The following is a 21,823-nucleotide window of genomic DNA, read 5'->3' as shown; positions in this document are numbered from 1 at the left end:
TGTAAGATAAGGGCATCTCAGAGGAGTGAGACAGAAAATACGAAAGGAAAGCTAGACAGTTTTTTAGGTGCGATAAAGGCAAGACTGCCTCCCAGGAAGATGTAACAGACCACACATTACTCAGGCTACCCCACAGGGACCCGGATTCAAGATAGTCACGTGACTTACTGATTTCCCCCCCACCCCACCCGGTCCCCACCCCCCGCAAATACTCCTTGACAGTTTGTCCACCAGCCTTCCAGACAATGGAGCTACTTCCTTACAGTCAGGGATTCTTCTTTTTTTTTTTAAACACTTTTTTTTTTTAATGTCGGGGACCACTGTTTTTTTATGTATATTTATTTTTGGCTGTGTTGGGTCTTCGTTTCTGTGTGAAGGCTTTCTCCAGTTGTGGCAAGTGGGGGCCACTCTTCATCGCGGTGCGCGGGCTTCTCACTATCACGGCCTGTCTTGTTGCGGAGCACAGGCTCCAGACGCACAGGCTCAGTAGTTGTGGCTCACGGGCCCAGTCGCTCCGCGGCACGCGGGATCCTCCCGGACCAGGGCTCAAACCCGTGTCCCCTGCATCGGCAGGCGGACTCCCAACGACTGTGCCACCAGGGAAGCCTAGTCAGGGATTCTTATTTCTGCTGCTTGTCAATCACCAGTGGTTCCAATTCATCATTTCCATGCTTCTTTGAGAGATCTACACACAGGTACCTAACGTATCCAAGAAAGAGCTACGCGTGGGAACTTTTGTGAGACGAACAAATCTATTTAACGCAAATAGCTCCCTGATTAATGGGGGGTGGGGAGACTGTTTTAAGCTTCACTTTGTTTTTGCATATTGATGTGGTCACAGGAGGATTTATACCTTAGTTTTTTATAATGAAAAAAAAATCTCAATTTCATTAGATGCTACATGTTGCCTTGACATATTGTTTCCTCAGTATTCACTCACAAAGGGTCCCACCTCCAAGAACTGTGCAAAAACACGGACCACTTTGCCAAGTTATCCTTGCCCAGACCCAGGCTAATCTTCTCGGTGTGGTTCCACTGTCAGTGTCTGCACCGCCAGAGCAGCATCGCCCTAAAGCGATGCTTCCTCAGGCACGTTCTCTCCACGCTCCTGCAACCTAACTCCTAAGGGCTGCAATTAGCAGGTATTTCTTGGAGACCCACGGAGTGAGTGGCTTATACGTCGCTCTGGACCACTGACCCAGGAAGCTTGTCACATACCACCTGGTACAACGTCACGCACAAGCCTTGGGTGCCCCTCCCATACCACCGTCCTGTCGCACCTCACCTGAAAATCAGCACCGTTAGGGGTCGGTAGGACTTGTGACTGGTGTTGCTGCTCAGCCGATTGCCCCAGAAGTCATGATGCCACAGGTCCCCGAGGGGCGTTTCTGCTCGGAGGTCCTGCGGGAACACACCAGAAGAGGGATCGGGGCTCCTCCCTCACCCTGGGCGGAAGTCCCCTCTTCTCCATCTCTCCCACCAGTCCTGGGTCAAGCCACCGTCACCCTCACCCAGGACCCAGACAGGCCTCCTCGTGGGTGCACTGCGCCCTCTGCCTGTTCTCCAGTAATCCCTCCAAGATGCAAATCGTGTCACCCCACCCACCCTCCCCTTCCAGGACAAAGCCGACGTCCTGACACGGACGCCAGCGTGCGGGGCCCTGGCTCCTGCTGAATTCTGCAGGCTCATCTCGCAGACTGTGCTGTGCTCCTGGCCTTCGTCGGGTCCCCACACGACTCCTGCTGCCGCCCACCTCAAGGCTGTGCGCGCGCAGGTCTCTGCCCAGACCGCCACCCCTCAGCTGCTTCCGCTCTTCGGATCTCGGCCCCTGGGCTACGACCTTCTCGAGCTGATGCGATTCTCTTCCCTTTGGGGCATCTCGCGCCTGTCCTCACAGCACCTGCTGCAGGACAGTTTATAATCATGTGACCCCTATCTGTCTGCCCCACTGGACTGGGGCTCCTCGAGGCCTGGGCTTCCCTGCGTTTGGTGGGAGTACACAGAAGGTGCTCAATCCATGCGGAATGCATGAATGGACCATATAGCTAAGTGAGATCACTATTACCCTCTCTCATATCCAATACACAAGGTAATTTACCAAAAACATCCCAGTTCAAACATAAGAGTAAGCATATAGATTTTAAAGTTTCCCATTTTTGACCATGAGCTAAGCAGATAGTAAAATTACAGAAAAAACAATTTCCATCTAATTTTTTTTTTTTTTTATGGTACGCGGGCCTCTCACTGCTGTGGCCTCTCCCGCTGCGGAGCACAGGCTCCGGACGCGCAGGCTCAGCGGCCATGGCTCACGGGCCCAGCCGCTCCGCGGCATGTGGGATCCTCCCAGACCGGGGCACGAACCCACGTCCCCTGCATCGGCAGGCGTACTCCCAACCACTGCGCCACCAGGGAAGCCCTCCATCTAATTTTTAAGGATAAAAATTACTAAATATGTTAAAATGATACCTACCGTATAGGGTAGTTTAACTTGGTACTGAACTACAGATACTTTAAAATGAATCTTTTTTTTTTACATTTAAATACGAAACTAGATTACTTAAACTGTGTTTAACAAGAAGAAAGGCACTTGCAGTAGGTATGAAAACTGAATGTTAATTTTCTCTTCACAGCACAATTAAACAGGAATATTTTAGGATCTAGAAATTATGATGTAATAAGCACTGCATGGTGTAGCAGTCAAGATTCTTCACTGCAGTAACCAAAACAACTCTGATTAAGTGAAAAAAGGAATGCCTTAAAAAAGATCACAAGGCCCAACGACTCCCAGGTGGGCTGGAAAACCTAGTTTGGGGCTGTGCAGCCAGAAGGGCACCAACAAATCAGACCGCCGAACATCTTGCTGAGGCTGCCTGGCTGCCCGCAGACCCCTCTTCTCTGTATGACTAGCTCCTGGCTCCAACAGGTGGGCGTATCTGATAGGAGCGCCTTTACCTGGGTCTGCATCCAAACTGGACAGTCTTCGCAGCTCACAAGTACTTGAAGATGGAGAAGGCCCCAAATGGAAGAAGTGTGTCACATCATCATGGGCAGCCCAAGAGAGCAACCAGTGTCCAACACACACTGGCATTCAGTGAGTATTTGTTACTGAGGAGCTTAATGACTCAAAGGGAAAAGCTTGGGGACAGGCAGCAGAGGTGAGCTGGTCACCTGACACCCACTTTGAGGGTGAATTTCACTTCCATTGGGTATCAGCTTCAGAGGCCTTGAGTGTCCAGACCTCCCTCTAAGAGTTGATTTGATATTTCATGAAGGTCGTGGGATCCACCCACTAACTTAGTTTACTCCATTACCATGTTGGAAGTCCATGTACCTCTGCATTGTCCCAGAAGTACCTGCTCAGTTGTGAAGGAATTCAGCGGAAGATCTTTCCCTCCATTTGAGCAGAAAATGAACACCAGCAAAGCTCTAAATATTTGATTAGGTGTAGCCTACACACAGCAGGGCGCGCCACAACAAGAAAGGTTAATTCTTCCTCCTAATGATTTATGGAAAAGATGTGTCGTGTCTGAAATTCTTGCTAACTCCGCGGTCTCAAAGAAAATCATCATCTCAATGAAAAAAGGCAACTCAACACTACAAGGAAGCATCTGGAAAACAGTCTTCAACACCAATAAAATCCAGTAACAGCCTGTTTCACATTACTGTAGGCATGGTGCCAATGAACAGAGGAGGGCCTTTCATTAAACAGGAAAGGCAAGAAAGGGGGCTAGCAAGTTAACAAAGGGGCACAGTGTGATGCTCTAGAAAACACTGCCAAGACAATGTAGGGCCACAAAATGGCTTCATCTGCCTTTCCTCACAGGAAGGAAAGAGAATTACAACCTCATACCCGGGCATCTCATGTACAACACGGCTCCTGTCTCCCCTGCCTCGCTCACCAAAGTTCTTTGACATGGGTCCTGAGTTAAGACTTTATATATATCCTCTACTTTATAAGAGCGGAAGAGTCAAGAAACTCTCAACAAATGGAATTTTAAAAATAAAGGCATAACCTCATATGCCTGTTAGAAAAGCAATTCTGTAGCTATTAAGCCACCCATGTGACATAGTTGCTTAGAGCTACACACTTCTTTTTGTTTTAAGCACTGCTTCAAAAAGAACTGAAACAGAAACATCTGCAGTAAACTGCTGGGTGAACTTGAGGGAAATTACAGGTGAAGAACTTGGATTCAAAATACACATCAACAAGGCTGGAGTCTGCCGTCGAAATCCAGAAAATCAGAAAATCATTTAGAGTATGCTACAAATAAAATATCTGCAAAACAGTCATCTCCTTACCCCTCACCGTCTCTTCCCCGGCCCACAGAATACCTGTTTGTTACATAGAGAATTTTTCTCAACACTTTCAATATGAAAACGACTCTTTCCGAATTTGGGAAATCCATGACTTCAAACTTTTAGGAGGATTTGAGGACAGTGTTACAAAAAGATGCTACAATTTCATCTACTAGAGAAAGAGATGAGTAAATTCCTTCAAGTTCTCTTCGCCCCTTAAGGCGCACACAGAGTATCTGCTGAGTGGTGAGACCGTCACAAAGGCTCTAACCTGTGCTGCTTCCACGTTCTTTCTCCTCTGGGCTCTCCCTGCCTCCAAGGTTCTTGTTCTGATTTTCTTTTAGCTCGCTGAGACCTTTTTTCTTCCCTGCCCACAAACGTATTTCTTCTTCCCTACCTCTAGTCAGCGAGTGAAGGAGAATATCATTTTCCCCGCGCCTACTGGTGAGCAAAAACTGGCTGGGATTTTGCAAACTCAGCAAACCTGAGTCTCCAAACATGAAATGAGCAGGAACTGCAGCTTCTGCGGGCAGCAAAATCCTGGTCCTCCGCAGCTGTCAGCAGGCTGTCCTGATGCTCTCAGCGAAGGACAAAGAAGCCAGCTCGCTGCCTGCTGCTGAGGATGCCCCTTCGGCAGGGGAAAAATGCATGATCTGTGTGTGTGTGTGTGTGTGAGGGGCGACTGTTCTGGCCTAGAGTTCTGGAAATCTGTCACAAAACCTGAAATAGTCTGCAATGCCCTGCAAAACCCTGGCCTTGTCATCTTAGAATAACGGTCTCTCTGATACGTGCGTGGACTGGGGCCTCATGTAGGGCACACAGGCAGGGTAAAGCTTGAGGTTAGGCAGGGCTTGGAGACCCTGCTGCCAGTGATAAAAGGGGCCCTAAATCAAGGAGACGCTCTCTAAAAGAGATGGGAAATCCAGAGCACGATGGGGGCCCAGGCAAAGGCTCAGCCGAAGTTCAGTAGAGAATAATTCAACACCGATGCAGAGCATCACTGGGACGTAGGCAAGTGGTTAATGTCAGTTTACCAGAGAGACATTAAGATACGAACCTTATTGTTAACAATCGCTTCAGAGTCGTCAAAGACAAAGTCTCCATCGTAGCTACGTGCGAAACACACGAGGGAAGCAAATCCCACAAGTAACTTAGCCCAGAGAGGAGGAAGAACAGAAGACGGGATGATGTGATCCAGATCGGCATCCCACTCAGCCATCCTGAAAACTGCAGGCCGCCGGCCTCTTGCTCCAGCATTATGCTGGCTAGAAACCTGCAAGAAAAGTGACACGACATAAATATTCACCAATGCCTTGTTAGGAATGTTTATACAGTAGACATGTTTACCTCAAGTGAAAAAGAGCTAGATAGTCTTATTCATTTATGCTGTGAGTTTATAGGATGTGATCATTAACAGCTTTACGTCGTGGTTTCAAAACTCGAGTGGACAGAAAAATCACGTGGGACACATGTAGATTCTCCTGGGCCCAAATGCAACCTACCAAGTCAGAAGTCCTTGGGCTTCTGACGCTGGATTATCCTTGAGAAACATTGATTTAAGGGAATCCTATGTTTATCAGCCCCATAAGGCAACTCATTTTTATAGTCGTTGAACCAGTTTACAAAGTTAAAAAAAAAACAGGTACCATTTTGCTTCTTCCAACCAAGAAAAATCAATAAATATTCATTGTTGGGTCTTAGCACCTTGTGTGTGTTCGTGTGTGTGAAGCGTGGTCCTGATTCTGAAGGAGCTTATTACAGTCTATCTGCAGAACACAGACACTCCTGCCAGTTAAATGAAAATCTGGGAGAGAGTTTAATAGAGGTGAGGTCGCAGGGCACACGACCATGGTTCCCACACAGGGGACAGACAGGGGAAGGAGGTCACACCGCAGACTGGCTGGGGACAGCACCATTCCAGAAGGAGAAACTGTACCCTAAAGGAGAACAGTGGGAGCTATTCCAGGTGAGGACACGACCTCCAATAGTGGTGAAGGAGTCAAGTTAAAAACAGACACGTCTTTTAACTTTTCTTTCAAAGTTGCAAACGTTAAAGCCAGAAATTTCGTTTCTCAGCCTTGCCATTTCTTAGTTCTGTGGCCCTGTGTGTGCCACCTATCCTTAAGAGTCCACTTCTTGTGTACTTTGCAAACCAAAAGAACTTTCCAGCAGCGAGAGGTGCCTAAGAGCTTCCTGACTCGGAATTTGCCCAAACAAATATCAAACTCCCCCTCCTCTCCAATCAGTCTGCATCTGTCCCCATTCCCCACACCCTCAATAGGCACTTCCTTTGGTTCTACCAGGATCACGTCTGGGTCAAACTGCTTAGAGGTTCCAATCCTGTGTAACTTTGGCCAAGTTACTTCACCTCTCTGGGCCTCCGTTTCCTCACCTCTAAAATGGGGATGATAACGGGGCCCACCTTACATGGTCGTCATGAAGGTTAAGCAACACACCCACCTAAAGTGCTTAGAAACACTGCCTGGGTTTAATGAACGCCGAGGGAAGGTTACCTGTTATTACTAGTACGTTCTTCAAAGAGGGAGAAAACACAGGCACAGAACTCTCCTCTTTGGAGAATCCCCCGGAGGATTTGGTGTACTGGTACTGAGGCTCTCGTCCTCCCCAGTAAGGGGGCAGGGCCCCACTCCTTCATGCTGAGATGGAAGAAAACCCCAGGCCCCTTGACTGGAGAGGCAGTTTAGATGTACAGCTGACCCTTGAACAACTCAGGCGTTAGGGGCACTGACCCTCCTCGCAGTTGAAAATCTATGTATAACTTATTATAAGTTCGTATCTGTGGTGCCTCCCCATCCGGGGACTCAACTAACCACAGATCTTGTAGTAATGTAGTCTTTTTTTTATTTTTTAGCCTCGCTAAAAAATGGGGCATGCAGGATCTTAGTTCCCAGACCAGGAATCAAACCCACGCCCCCTGCAGTTCTGTTTTGTTTTAGTACTGTAGTCTTTGCTACTCTGCATATAAGTGCACCCACGCAGTTCAAAACCGTTTTGTGCAAGGGTCAACTGTATTTGTTTCCAGGTCTCCAAGGAAATACCCCAGGTTATGGAATCAATAAGAAGTCAGCCCAAGAGGCCATCCAAGGTCACAGGTGCTGGAAAGCGGTTCAAGTTTACAATCCGGAAATGAAAGGCTCTGCAACTCTCTCAGCACTGGGCCCTAGAGCTTCTCCACCTGATGTAACTCATGCTCTCAGCAAGTGCGGGGGGTGGGGGTGGGGGGTGGGGAGGGAATATTCCAGCCACTATCTGCTGCTTTTTTTTTTTTTTTTCACTGAAAGGATAAACCACTGGTCAAATCCAAATCACAGCTGCAAACACGACAGAGGTCACCACGCAGGCCCCAACCACTGTGTGTACATTTCAGCTAAAGAAATTACCCCTGCTACTAAAAATGAAATAAATAAGTGAAAAGGACTGAAGGGTTAGGAAGTTACCCTGGCTTAACATGGAGGGAATAAAAGCGTTCTTTGATTTACAAAGTGAATGTGAAGGAAAGCAAATACTCTTTATCAATTTTAAATGCAAAATAGAGCTGTGAGCTGACAAACGGCCCCATAACTGGTCTTGATGTTATCTGCTTCAGGCCCAAATATTTGAATAGTGTTTCACAAGCGGTCTGTGAGGTTCAAATGGCCCTCCAGGAAGAATACTGGGTCAGGAAATAATCTGTGCTCCTAAATGAGTTGCTGAGCCTCCCTTTTCATCTCAGATTGTTCGTGACACACACCAATCGCTTTGGTACTCAGGCAACAGCCGAGGCAGACGGAAGGCAGACTACAGACCCGAACATCTGGGGTGCCCGGGGGGCCAGGCCTGGACTCCTGGGGGAGTCAGCAGGATGGGTGAGGGTGAGGCAATCTCAGAATGAGCTCCCCCTCTTCTCTGGCAGGGACATCAGGAAGCCTAGCATCGGTCCCGTCCCCATCCCGGCTGGCTCTTCCCTCCTCATTGCTGCGTCCCTCCCCTGGTCGCCAAGATTCTCACATCTCTGCTGCCCCAGAGAACACTCACAAATGCCCTTTCCACTTCAGGCGTGATTGTTAATGGGTATCGGAGGATAGTTCGGAAAATATTGTGCATTAGCAAATGCGATACAGGTAGAGAGCGTTAGGAACCTCGGTCCAGCCCAGTGGTTAAGAGCACAGGCTCTGGAGGCACACAGATTTGGACTGGCTACCGGCATGACCTTGAGCTACCTAGTCTTTCTAAGGGTCCATTCCTCATCAGCACAATAGGGTATCACTACTGACTCCAGCTAAGGATTAAATAAGAGCATATATGGAAACAATTAGCTCCCATGATTGTAATCATTTTGGAGAGATTAGTACCAAGTGACCAGCCCCTGACCTCCTGTCCTGGGATCACCAGTGTTGCCATTTCTGAAGCTGCGCTAACCAACCAAGGCCAGCAGTAGCCCATCAGGTGACCTGATGCAATTGAGAAAAGGGCACCCTTCTTTTGGGCAGACCCGGTGCACTGCTTCCCTGGCCAGGCATCTGTATGTCCTGCATAAAGTGCAAGGCTGTACACTCTGATCCTCTTCCTCCAACAGTAGATGGCCTTTTTTCTGCAATGTTCCCAGCCAGGCTTGGTGCTCAGGTAAAAGAAGCCCTGCCGGCACGAGGTGGTACATGGAGGGAGACGGGTCCCCTCCACCTTTTTTGTATCCAGGCCATGAACCAGGAAGACACACGACCTGTTTCTCTCTTGATGGGCCCTGGGAGGCATGGCGCCATTCCTCTTCTCCAGGGGATGTCCTGCCTGGGAGCCCCGGCTCCTGGGCCATGGCTGGATAGTAAGTTTGCCTTAAGGACTGAGAATAATGGAGCAACACAGTGGCCTCAGGCTCAGCCCAAGCAGAGCTCCAGCCAGTTTTACCAGTGACAATGCTGGTGTTCCCATTCCTATCTGACTCCTGTGCCGATCTCCCACTGTGTTGAGAATTGACTGGCGCCTATGAGTAGTTGGATTTGGAACGAAGCAGAAGTCTCTTTATTCTCAATTTCTCAGACTCCTTATATCAAGCCTCTATTTTCAGGGGGTTAAAACAAATTAACCGATCATCAATGAAAAGGTCAAAAAGACCTCGAACAGGGATCCCACGCCACCCCTCAAAAGCAAACAAACATCAGTCACTGAGCTGCGAACCCTGGGGACCTGGTGACAGCTGACACAGCAGCCTGGACTGCAGTAAAGAGGATGGCAGATCAAACCTAAGTGATCCATGGAAAAATCAGCAGCAACCACCTACTAAAGAACATTCTTCCCCCTACACTGAAGGGCCTTCTCGCATCAGGCTAGCCTTTCTACCTCATCAGTAACAATCCATCCACACACCAGTTGCCCTCTGCCAGGCTGAGATGAGACAGTGCCTCTGGAAATCAGAATAAAGAACACAGTCGTTTCTGACCCAGCATGTGGAGACCTGAGTTGGCTGCTCGTCTCTTGGGGCCCCCAAGGCACGGGAGACAATCACCTCTACCGCTCTCCACCTCTCCACCACGCAGCGCTGAACACAATGCTACTCGAGGTATCTTCCTCTTGGGCTTGCCTTCCCAGTTTCTTAATTCAGTAACACATGAGGGCCATGCCTGCCAATAGCTAAAAATGACTGCGGAGGTTCGACATTCACAGTTCCACTGTCCCAGAAAGTTTCCAGCTTGCTAGCTTGTAGCCATTTTCCCATCTAAGTCGGCCGGTGTCACTTTACCCCACCTCTATCTGGGGGGCGCCAGGCACGGTCGGGACTGCGGGAAGACGGGACAGGGAGGGGATCCAGTCAGTCCTCACTGTTAATTGTTTCTCAAGAAATTCTCCCCATCCATCTCTCTCCGAGAGAAAGAGCAGTGTGGGACGATTCACAGCGCTCTGGCTAGATCTTTCCTCTAACTCCTCCCTTCTTTTGTGTGTGGTTAAAAAAAAGAAGAAAACACACACAGCCTACAGTCACAACATCAACAAGACCAGGAGCCCCGCGGAGTTCGCTGGAGGTGAGACGGCGGTTGCGCCACCTGCTCTGCTTCCCCAAACTCCAAGCCCGGGCAGAGAAGTGGCAGCTCGGTGGTCCCGGGCGCCCCGACCCAGCACGCCGCTCTGCCCGGCAGCCAGCGCCGAGTGGCTGGCACTCGCGGCGCTGCAGGGGAGCCGCCTTTAACCCAGAGCAGGAGGCCGAGCGGCCCGCCTGCGCCCAGCCACCGCCCGCAGTGCGGCCAGCTGGAGGCCAAGCGCGGGGTGGCGCGGGCCCCGCGGCCCGGTGGCCGCTCCGGGGACACGCCAAAGGCGCCCGTGCACCCGGGGTCGTCGGAGCGCCACGCTGCTGGAGCGAGCAGGGGCGGCGACGAGAGCGCAGGGGCGCGGGCAGGCGGAGCGTGCACCCTCCACACCGCGCCCTTTGTCCCGCGTGCTGCTTACACCCGGGCGCATGGCGACGGGGCCCGCATCCCCGGTGACCCCTGTCCCGGCCACAGCCCGGGTCCCGGAGCCAACTCCTCCAGCAGCGCCGCCGCCCGGCCCGGGACGTTCCGCGGGGCTCGGGGCGCGGCGGCTGTGAGGAAGGACCCCGCGTCCGCTCCGCACCCAACTCCGCTCGCGCCACGGCGCTCGGCCGCGCTCGGCCCTGCAGGGGCCGCCCCGCCCGTTACCTGCAAGGAGCCCGAGCGGCGGCCACATCTCCCTCCTGGGCGCTGAAAGTCCGGCGGCTCTCGGTACCAGCCCGGAGCCGGGCAGGGGGAGGGGCCTCCCGCGCCGCTCCCCGCTCTCCGCCCCCCGCCCCCCGCCGGCGCCCCGCGCCTCCCGCACAGTCCTCAACTCCCCACGCGTACTGGCGATCACTCTCTTACTCCCGCCTCGGCCCGCCCCCTCCTCGTGGCCACTGGCTGCTTCTGCCGTCACTTTCACGCTGCCGCCGGTCCCTCTTCAGCTCATTGGTGGACGCTCCAGTGACGTCAGGCCAGAGGGCCCTAGTCGCGGCGGAGGAGTCGCAGGGGCAGACTGACTAGGTGGCCAAGGAGGAAGCGGAGTTCTGGGCGCCGAGCTTGGGCGGGGCCGGGGCGGGAAGGGGCGGCCCCAGCCTGGCCCCGGGAGGCGGACTGCGGGAGCTGGCCCGAGCCGGCCGCCGCAGGCATATCTCCCTCCCTTCTGCTGTCCGCCTTGCAGGAGGCTATTCCTGGCCTGCCTCGCGGTCCTCGCGCTGTCGGTGGCGCTCGGCGGAGGTACTGCAGGGTCCCTGCAGGAAAAGGAGCTGGGTCGGAGCGACCAGAGCTCTAGACTTCTTCCTGTCTGGGAGGAGTTGTTTCAAGTGTGTGTCTCCACTTTCTGCCTCTCAGGAAAGAACTGAAACTGCGTTCTTCCATCCAAGGTCCTGCTGCCCGGGCTTTTGGTTTTTGGTTTTTTTTTTGCGATACGCGGGCCTCTCACTGTTCTGGCCTCTCCGTTGCGGAGCACAGGCTCTGGACGCGCAGGCTCAGTGGCCATGGCTCACTGGCCTAGCCGCTCCGCGGCATGTGGGATCTTCCCGGACCGGGGCACGAACCCATGTCCCTTGCATCGGCAAGCGGACTCTCAACCACTGCGCCACCAGGGAAGCCCCCGGGCTTTTGTTTTTAGCAGATCCTGTTCCACGGCCCTGGTCTTTATTCTCCTGCTGACCCACGAACCCTGCTGTGGCCCTTCACCTGGCCAGATCCGCCATCCATCCATCGGCCATTCACCAAGTCATTGTGACCTAAACTTCCACTCCCAACTGCATTGCCACTCCGCGCATTTCATAACCCCCATTCTTAGTAGATTACTCTGTCTCCTGCTTTAAGAATAAGAGAAACTTTCCCCACTTTCCACCGCCAAACCTTCAAAGCTACTCCTAAAAACACGGATTCTGAACCCTCCCTCCATCCCGCCTTTTCCCCCAGTATCACAGAGTCCGATCTAAGCTCAGTATCTCCCTCTCGACTGGATCTGTGTCATCAGCATTTATCAGCCCCAAGCCTTCCTCTCTCCTCCACGTACCCTTCCAGCTGCCCCCCTGCCTTGCTTCTACTCTCCATAGCTGAAGTTGTTGAAAGGTTGCCCACACTTTTCTAGCTTCCCAACTCTCATTCACTGGCTTTCCACATTCCACTGAAACTGCCTTGGCTATCGTCTCCAAAAACACCCCCAATCACTAAGTACAAAGGACAGTCTCCTACTTCATTTTACCTGATCTCTTAGCAAAGTTCATTCTTCCTCCTTAGAACACTTTTGGTGACAGCGGTACTATGCATCCTGTTTTGCCCCAGTCTCCTTGGCTTGCTTATCTGCTTCTGGATAACCTCCAAATGACATATTTTAAAGGTCTTGGCTCTTTCCTCACAAGCCACGTCTTTTCCCTGCATGATTTAACACACCACCGACATTTCAATGAATATCTTCCCAATTTGCAATTCGGATCCTGACTTCCTTGAGCTCCAAACCCAACCCAAGTATCTAGCTTCCTGTTCAGCTTCTCCACTTGGTTGTCACAAGAACCTCGCATGGAGCACATGCAAAATGGGACGTGTGCTCTCACCGCTTGCTCCTCTTCAGGTCTCCCTGTCATAGTGATGGGTCCAGTAGTTCCCCAATTCTGCATTCACCCTTGGCATGTTAACAAGTCACCAAGGTTCTACTTGCTACATGTCTGTCAAACATGAACGCTTCTTTCCATTTCCGCTGCTGCATTCAGTGCTGTGCTGCTGTGTGTGTCTTCGTAACCCACATTCAGTGATGTCACATTGGTAGATTGCGGTTGGCCACTGTGGGAGTATTTACACTGTGGAAACTGGCAAATGCAAATCGGAGCTTGATTTGGTGTTTTGCTGACTGTCACTTTTGCTAGACTAAAGAAAGCGATGGAGGAAATAATAATGCAGATTAAACTTAAACTTAATTTACGAACACACTACTGCGCTTAGTGCTGACATGAAAAGATTTTAGTTTAATGGGTTTAATTTGTACAAGGGTGAGACATAGTTGAGCTGATCACATATCAGATACGATACATTGAAGTCCAAACCCCCAGCACATCAGAAGGTGACCTCATTTGGAAATAGGGTCTTTAGAGAGAAAATCAAGCTTAGATAAGGTCAATTGGTGGGCCCCATCTAATATGGCTGGTGTCCTTATCAAAAGGGGGAATTTGGACACAAACATACAGAGGGAAGACAACATGAAGTCACAGGAGAAGGCAGCCATGTGACGGAGGCAGGGGCAGCAGTGGTGCAGCTACAAGCCAAGGAACACCAGCCGCAACCAGACGCTGGGAAGGGGGAGCCCAGGCCTGCCAACACTGGGATTTCAAAGCTCCATAGCTGGGAGAAATACATTTCTGTGGTTTTAAGCCTCCTCCTCCCCCTCCCACATCTGTGGTGTTTGTTATGCTGTGGAGTCAGAGTTCACTCTGACAACATCCTCAGGGAGGGCTCCTGACCAGCAGGCCTGGAAATGGCTCCCCTGGACACGTCTCTTTCAGACGCAGGTGTCCGCTCCTGCCATCCCTGTGACTGCACCACGCTGGGGAAGCCGAGGCTGCAGCGTCAGGTGCCAGTTCATCATCTGACGAATGAGGGCAAAATAGTCGAGCTCATCACACGTCACATTTTTTTTTTCCTGGCTGTGCCACGTGGCATGTGGGATCTTAGTTCCTGGACCAGGGATCAAACCCAAGCCCCCTGCATTGGGAGCATGCAGTCTTAACCACTGGACTTCTAGAGAGATCCCTCACACATCAGATTTAATGACAATAAATGTATTGGGAAAAGGGCAGATTGAGATGCAATTCCATTTGTGAAATCGTGGTTGCATTACAAGCATCGGTTGGATACAGATATAAGCCTTTAACAAAAATCAACAAAAGCATTCCGTGAGAATCCATCTACCATGTGGAATTTGCAGGAAAGTATTTGCATATTTTATCGTTACTTGTAAACTGTGTACTAAAACCCTGTATGTCATTTATAACATTTATAAACATTTGTAATATTTATAATACACACGTGTGTATATATAGACATACACGCTCTTCCCGGGGTCAAGGGGAGCTCATCAAGAGTCCCCCAAATCAGGGCTTCCCTGGTGGCACAGTGGTTGAGAGTCCGCCTGCCGATGCAGGGGACACGGGTTCGTGCCCCGGTCCGGGAAGATCCCACATGCCACGGAGCAGCTAGGCCCGTGAGCCATGGCCGCTGAGCCTGCGTGTCCGGAGCCTGTGCTCCGCAACGGGAGAGGCCACAACAGTGAGAGGCCCGCGTACCGCAAAAAAAAAAACTATCTTTGTTTGCAACTGACATGATTGTATAGAAAAATCCTAAAAATGGACAAAAAAGCTACTGGAATAAGTGAATTTAGCAGAGTCTTAGGCCACAGGATCCATATGTGAAAATCAACTGTATTTGCGTATACTACCAGAGAACTAGTATATTTTAAAATATAAAATATATTAAAAAGTGGGAATTTGAGGGGCTTCCCTGGTGGCGCAGTGGTTGAGAGTCCGCCTGCCGATGCAGGGGGACACGTGCTGGTGCCCCCGTCCGGGAAGATCCCACATGCCACGGAGCAGCTGGGCCTGTGAGCCATGCGCGCTGAGCCTGCGCGTCCGGAGCCTGTGTTCCGCAACGGGAGAGGCCACAACAGTGAGAGGCCCACATACCGCAAAAAAAAAAAAAAAAAAAAAAGAGTCCCCCAAATCAAACAAGGCTGTGTACACCTGTGAGAGCTGTGCCCTGCACAGCTCCAGAGGGCTCCGTGGACACAAATGGCAAGGTACCCCATGTGTACACACTTCAGAGCCCCAAGACTTCCCAGAAGCCAAAACATCTCAGCCCCACGCGTCACGATCCGTAACCAAACCAGCTGAGAGTAGTTACCTCCCAAAAGGCTCAAATGGCCCATCTCCCTCCAACACCTTTTGACATTTGCACTGAGAAGGGTCAAAGGCATTTCATTCTTAGCCAACTCAGCCTGTTCCCACCACCCCTGGGTAACATACATGCACTTGACAGTGATGGCCGCAGTGAAAGCAGAGGATGGCCAATGGGGGCATTTCAAGGCAAGTAGGAGAGTGGAGCCACCTGGCAAGTGGGTGGAGAAAGTACGTGCAGGCAGGCAGGCTCTTATAATAAGCCTTGTACCACATTGTATCGCATCCTACAGGTAATCCTGTACTTCACTTGTGGTGCGTCCGCAGCCTGGAACTTCCAGATATTAGGATGTTTTGCCCACTAACTCTCTCCTCGTCACTTGAAACCACACCATATTTTTTTTACATTGACATTTCCATGTTCTTCAGTAAAATGTAATGAACACAACCATCTTTTCCTACGAATAAACTCTGCAATTTCTTTCAACTCAAGTCGTGGCAAATTGCATTGCTTCAATATTTAAAACAGGTGTGTTCTTTAATGAATCACCTTTATTTGACTTTATTTCACTCTTAAGCTTAAATAAATTTTCTTTTTTTTACCTTGCAGATTCCAAGAGTGTAGTACTCTTGTCTATGTGAAATCGGAGTTTCTGAAATGGTGGGCTAATTATTTATTTACCTCTTTATTCATTCAACAAAAATGTGCTGAATGCCAGTTATCTGCTGGCTACTCTCCTGCATCCTGAGGTTTCAGAGCCAAATGGTTCATGATTCCAAGGAGGTAACAATTATAGAGGAAATAGATAAATAAGCCAACAGTTACAATCAAGTTTAAGGAGGGTCTGCCAGAAGTATGCTGAAGGAGTTGTGAGTGTGCCCAAGGCCCCGTGGGTAGGGTTGGAGAAAGGAAGAAAACAGGCCATGTGCTAGAGCAGTGTCACTCAGAAACAGAGTTCCTGGGCCCATCACGATCCATGAACTGTTTGTCGCTGGTCAACAGTCATTTGTGAGATAAGCATAGACATTGTGAGTCATCAGAAACTTTGTAATAATTTGATAATGCCTGCAGAATTTATTAATAACAAATTTGGGCTTGTATTTTCTGTGTCTTTGCTTAACTTTTATTTTCTTGTAATTTATTTTTACTGTATTTTTTAAAAGTATTGGTTCATGATGGACTCGAAATAAAAACCTAAGTCTCCACCACAGATACTTTGAGAAACTCTAAGTTAAGGGATATTTCTCAAAGGAGCTGACACCTATGTTGGTTCTTTTTTTTTTTTTTTTTTTTTTTTTTTTGCTGTACGCGGGCCTCTCACTGTTGTGGCCTCTCCCGTTGCGGAGCACAGGCTCCGACGTGCAGGCTCAGCGGCCATGGCTCACGGGCCCAGCCGCTCCGCGGCATGTGGGATCTTCCTGGACCGGGGCACGAACCCGTGTCCCCTGCATCGGCAGGCGGACTCTCAACCACTGCGCCACCAGGGAAGCCCTATGTTGGTTCTTGAAAGATTAATAGTTATCAATGAGTCAGATAAATTCCAAGGACATCCTAAACAAATGTTTAGACTAAAAAAAAATACAGAGATATGAAAATGTGTGATACATGTGTAGAACTATACGTGTCTGTTTGCCCTGGTGTACAGGGCTTACCTGAGGAATTGGTAATAAGTGAGTGTGAACAGGTAATGTAGTAGCGATCAATACAAATTGCCAAATAGTTTCAGCTCTCTGCTTCCCAGACACTTAGTAGGATTGCTTGTCTCTGTCCTCTTGCATGTAGTTATAGCCCATGTGACTTGTTTTGGCCAATGAAATGTAGGCAGAAGGAATATGTGTTATACAGAGGAGACGTGTTGCTTCTGAGTGGAGGATGTAAGATCAATGTGAGTTTGCCACAAGTCATTCTTACTGTTGAGGTGATCGTGGAAACATATGTCAACGTAAAGTCTCCATTAGTCTGGGTCCCTGAGAAATAAAACATGCAAGGTTCTCTTTCAACCTGTGATGGACTTGTCGCATGGAGAGATGCACACACTGTCATCTGTTGAGCCACTGAGATTTGGGGATTGTTTGTTACTGCAACATAACCTTCTTTATTCTGACCAATATAAGTAGGGGGAAGCCAAAGAAGAAGAGCCTTGAGTGCCTTGTAAGGAGTTTGTATTTCACCCTAAAGGTAGTGAAACACAATGGTTAATAAATAGGATATGACATGACATTATTTATGTTTTTAGGGAGACCACTCTGACAGCAGTGTTAAAAAAAATGGATTATTATGGAGTAAAACTAGAGGCAGGAAGAGATCTAAGCAGTTAATTGTGATAGTCCATGGGAAAAGTGATACTTAAGAAAATAAATTTTTGGAGATAAAGAGAAGGAGATTGGGAAATATTTAGTAATTACAACCAACAGCGCTTAGTGATTGATTAGGTATATGAAGCAAAGTAGAAAGAGAAGTCTAGAATGATTGCCACATAGATTTTTTTTAATTAAAAAAATTATTTTATTTTATTTATTTATTGTTTGGCTGTGTTGGGTCTTCATTGCTGCACGCAGGCTTTCTCTAGTTGTGGAGAGCAGGGGCTACTCTTCGATGCAGTGCGCAGGCTTCTCATTGCGGTGGCTTCTCTTGTTGCAGAGTACGGGCTCTAGGTGCACGGGCTTCAGTAGTTGTTGCGCGTGGACTTCAGTAGTTGTGGGCTCTAGAGTGCAGGCTCAGTAGTTGTGGTGCACGGGCTTAGTTGCTCCACGGCATGTGGGATCTTCCTGGACTAGGGATTGAACCTGTGTCCCCTGTATTGGCAGGCAGATTCATATCCACTGCACCACCAGGGAAGCCCTACACATATATTTTTAACTGACAGTTGGGTAGACGGTGGGGCTGTTCATCAAGCCAATACAGACGGAGGCAGTTTGGGGATGTGGACAAGTGGCTGGCTGGCATAAGCAGAATTTGAGAGTCCTGTGAGCCATCAGGGAGATGTATAGGAGGTGGCTGGCTATTTTGGTCTCCAACTCAGGGGAGAGGTCTGGGCCACCATTGTAGATTTAAGAGCATTTGAAGCTGCCCCCATGTATGCACTTACCCAGAGAGGGTGTGCACAGTAGAAGAAACTAAGCACAGGCCCGTGGGAGGTGTGCTTGGGGGCCTCCAAGAACACCCTCAGCTTCAGTGAATCAGTAGACAGACTCACAGAAGTAAGCAAACTGTTATTGTCACAGTTACAGCTTATTATGGCAAAGGATACAGATGGAAACCAGCAACGGACCTAGGTGCCTGTGACAGGGTCCAGGAGACACAGGCACACACTACCAGTTGTCCTCTCCCTGCAGGGTCATGTGGATGACACTTAGTTCTCCCAGCAACGATGTGTGACAACACACCTGAAGAACTGTCAACCAGAGAAGCTCACTCAAGCCTTTGTGTTCAAAGTTTTTATTGGAGGTTTATCAGGAGACATGGCTGTCCACCTGCATGGCTGATGTGAATTTCCAGTCTCTCCAGACATCAAGCGGATTCCACGTGGTCCCAAATCATATTTTAGCATAGACTACATGGCGTGCCAATGTCCTTGGTAAACAAAGACATTCTTATCAGACAGGATATTCCAAAGTCTTAGAGGTTACCTCCCAGGAACAGGGTAAGGACCAAACCTTTCTTCCCATGTACAAGGTTAATCCTTTACTTCCCAGGAGGCCAGGATTTGAGGGTCAGGTGAGGAAAGACTCCACAATAGAGAATAGGATTCATTGACTGAATACTGGGCCTAAACTATGAACAAGTCTGGCCATGGAATCCAAGAGCAGAGAACTTCAAGAAGGAGGGTAATAATAGTGCCAAATTGGTCAGTGAGCTGGGAGCTAAGAACTGTCCTTCAAATTTGGCTAAGAGGACATTGCAGACTGTGCAACAGGCCCTTTAGGATCAGGAAAAAAGCAGATTGCATGGAGTGAAGAATACAGGACTGGAGAGGAAGTGGAGATAGTGAGTATACGTTACTACTTCTGAGAAGTTTACCTAAAAGGGGAAGGAAAGGTGTGTATCAAATAAGATATCTTCATGAACAAACAACTGAAAATCTCAACTAAATTGGCATAACAATAAAGGAATTTACTGTGTTCCTAACAAGAAGGACAGAGGTGGTTTGTTCCAGGCTGGCTCATTCATCAGGGACCCGGTTTCTTTCCATGACGTTGTTCTGCTTCCTGTTGCGCTGACTGTCTACTTCCCCTCATGGTATTAAATGGCTCTCTCAGTGCTGGCATCTTATTTGGAGAGACTACATCTAGAAGCAGGAAGGAACCTCCTCCTAGGATGACTCATTTTTAGGAGGGAGGAAATTTTTTCTAGAAACTGCCTAGCAGAGATCCTGGCCACATACCCACGCCTAAGCCATTCACTGGTTAAAAGGAAGAGGACCAATGTGGACTAATCAGAGTTTAGCAGTAATGCAGTCTTCTTTCCCTAAACAATGGGGGATGGGGGAAGGTGGATGGCTGGCAATTTAGGGGTTCTATTGGGGGGAATAGATGTTGGTTGGATACTATCAGTGTGTTTTACCAGATGGCCCTTGGAAGGGCATAGAGTATCAAGGGAGATTTTTTTTGGCCATGCAGCAGGGCATGTGGGACCTTAGTTCCCCAGCCAGGGATGAAACCCGCGCCCCCTGCACTGGAAGCACAGAGTCTTAACCACTGGACCGCCAGGGAGGTCCTGAGAATTTTATTTTTAACATGTAAAAGATTTTAATTTGCTTGTATGCTGAGAAGTAAGAACCAGAAGAGAGGGAAAGGCTGAAGTTAAAGGAGAAAAAATAAATAATATGTGCTATAGATCATGGTCTCTAGAAAGCTAAGAAAAAATTTAATCCAGAGACAGGTTGGAATAGATACTTTTTTCCCCTTGAGCTAAAAAATATTTAATGTTGCTAAATAACATAAACTTCCCATTCGTGTATTGTCTGATTTTTTGGAAACATCTTATATTTTGACCTGTTCTCCCAAGTTAACAAGTTAGCTATCTATCTGCTCTCTCCTTAAATTAACTGCCACCTTTCTTTTTTTTTTTTTTTTTTGCAGTACGCGGGCCTTTCACTGTTGTGGCCTCTCCCGTTGTGGAGCACAGGCTCCGGATGCGCAGGCTCAGCGGCCATGGTTCACGGGCCCAGCCGCCCTGCGGCATGTGGGATCTTCCTGGACCGGGGCACGAACCCGTGTCCCCTGCATCAGTAGGCGGACTATCAACCACTGTGCCACCAGGGAAGCCCCTGCCACCTTTCTTTATTTCTCCTGAGTGTTCCTCTTTTCAAAAGACCCATGATCATTTCTATTTTTAGAATTCCCTGATTTTTATAAGAGGTGGTGAGAACTTTTGTAGGTCAATCAATATTTGCCTAGTGTAGATATTTTTTGGTATTTTTATATTTATAAAAACGCTTTGGGAAGAATGACAAATGGTTTCATCTGCCTGATCTTAAAGCATCATATTTTTTTAAAAGCTTCATATTTCGTTTTTTTTTTTGTTTTTTTTTTTTTGCGGTACGTGGGCCTCTCACTGTCGTGGCCTCTCCCGTCACGGAGCACAGGCTCCAGACGCGCAGGCCCAGAGGCCATGGCCCACGGGCCCAGCCACTCCGCAGCATGTGGGACCCTCCCGGACCGGGGCACGAACCCGCGTCCCCTGCATTGGCAGGCGGACTCCCAACCACTGCGCCACCAGGGAAACCCCAAAGCTTCATATTTCACACGGTATTTCCATAAATTTTCATTTTTAATGTACGTTTTCAACACTAGGTGTGTAATCAAAAATTAAGCAACCGAGCTTGTGTAGCCTATGTGGTTATGTTTGAATCTAAACTTTGTCTGGAAATAATTGGAGAAAGCAGTGTGATATCAGAAGAGGAAATAAACAGTAACACATACAGCTTGCTCTGTGCTAGTACTGTCCTAAGCATGTTGTATATATTAATTCATTTGGTCCACACAACACTTTATAAGGTAGACCTACTATTGCTATCCCCTTTATATAGATGTGGGCATTGAGGCACAGAGAGTGTAAGTAACAGCTGGATGTGGCAGAGCTGGGATTTGAGGTCAGGCAGCCTGGCCAGGAACAGGTCAAGATTTATCAGTTCACTCTCTTGCCCCTACACAGCCTGGGGTGTAGATCAACCAAGAATTATAAAAACTCCTCAAAACCTGCATCTTTATCTCCTCAGCCTTTTCTTCTTTGCCCTCTTCCAGCATCTATTCTCTTCTCTTAATCTCAGCAGTCTCACCTTAAATCTCTATTTAAGATAAATATTATGATAAAGTAATAATTAATAATAATAACAGTTAATCCTCACTGACAGCCTCGTATGTGTCAGGACCATGATACATGCTTTCATGGATTATTTTATATGAACCTAGTATCCCCTTGGAGTGTTTTATTATTACCGATTTTATGGATGGGGAAGTTGAATCTTAGAGATGTTAAGTAGTTTGCTCGAAGCCACGTGGAAATTAGGAGGAGAGCTGAGACTTGCACTGGACAACATGACACCAGATCCCAGGTTTTGAATCATTACACAGGACTGCCTCCCATTTGATTACTGTTTCTTCATATTTTGCTTTTCCCCTCCAAAATAC

General features: G+C 48.7%; 1 protein-coding gene across 3 annotated transcripts in view; it reads right to left on the bottom strand.

Moving 5' to 3' along the window:
* TMTC4 (transmembrane O-mannosyltransferase targeting cadherins 4) overlaps positions 1-5,554 on the bottom strand; it is a gene marked incomplete at its 5' end in the record, with an annotated part of 56,941 nt that extends 51,387 nt beyond the window's left edge. For 2 of the 3 annotated variants that reach the window (XM_079721792.1, XM_079721791.1), the window contains 2 exons: positions 1,286-1,401; positions 5,354-5,554. In XM_079721792.1, coding sequence (XP_079577918.1) covers positions 1,286-1,401; positions 5,354-5,515 — 278 coding nt within the window. The remainder of the gene's footprint in view (positions 1-1,285; positions 1,402-5,353) is intronic. The other variant, XM_079721790.1, reaches the window with a different exon arrangement.
* Between the last annotated feature and the right edge of the window lie 16,269 nt (positions 5,555-21,823).

Source organism: Hyperoodon ampullatus (assembly GCF_949752795.1).
Source record: "Hyperoodon ampullatus genome assembly, chromosome: 16".
Taxonomy (NCBI): domain Eukaryota; kingdom Metazoa; phylum Chordata; class Mammalia; order Artiodactyla; family Ziphiidae; genus Hyperoodon; species Hyperoodon ampullatus.
The sequence above is the reverse complement of the archived record's forward strand: the minus strand, read 5'-3'. Positions and strand labels throughout refer to the sequence as shown.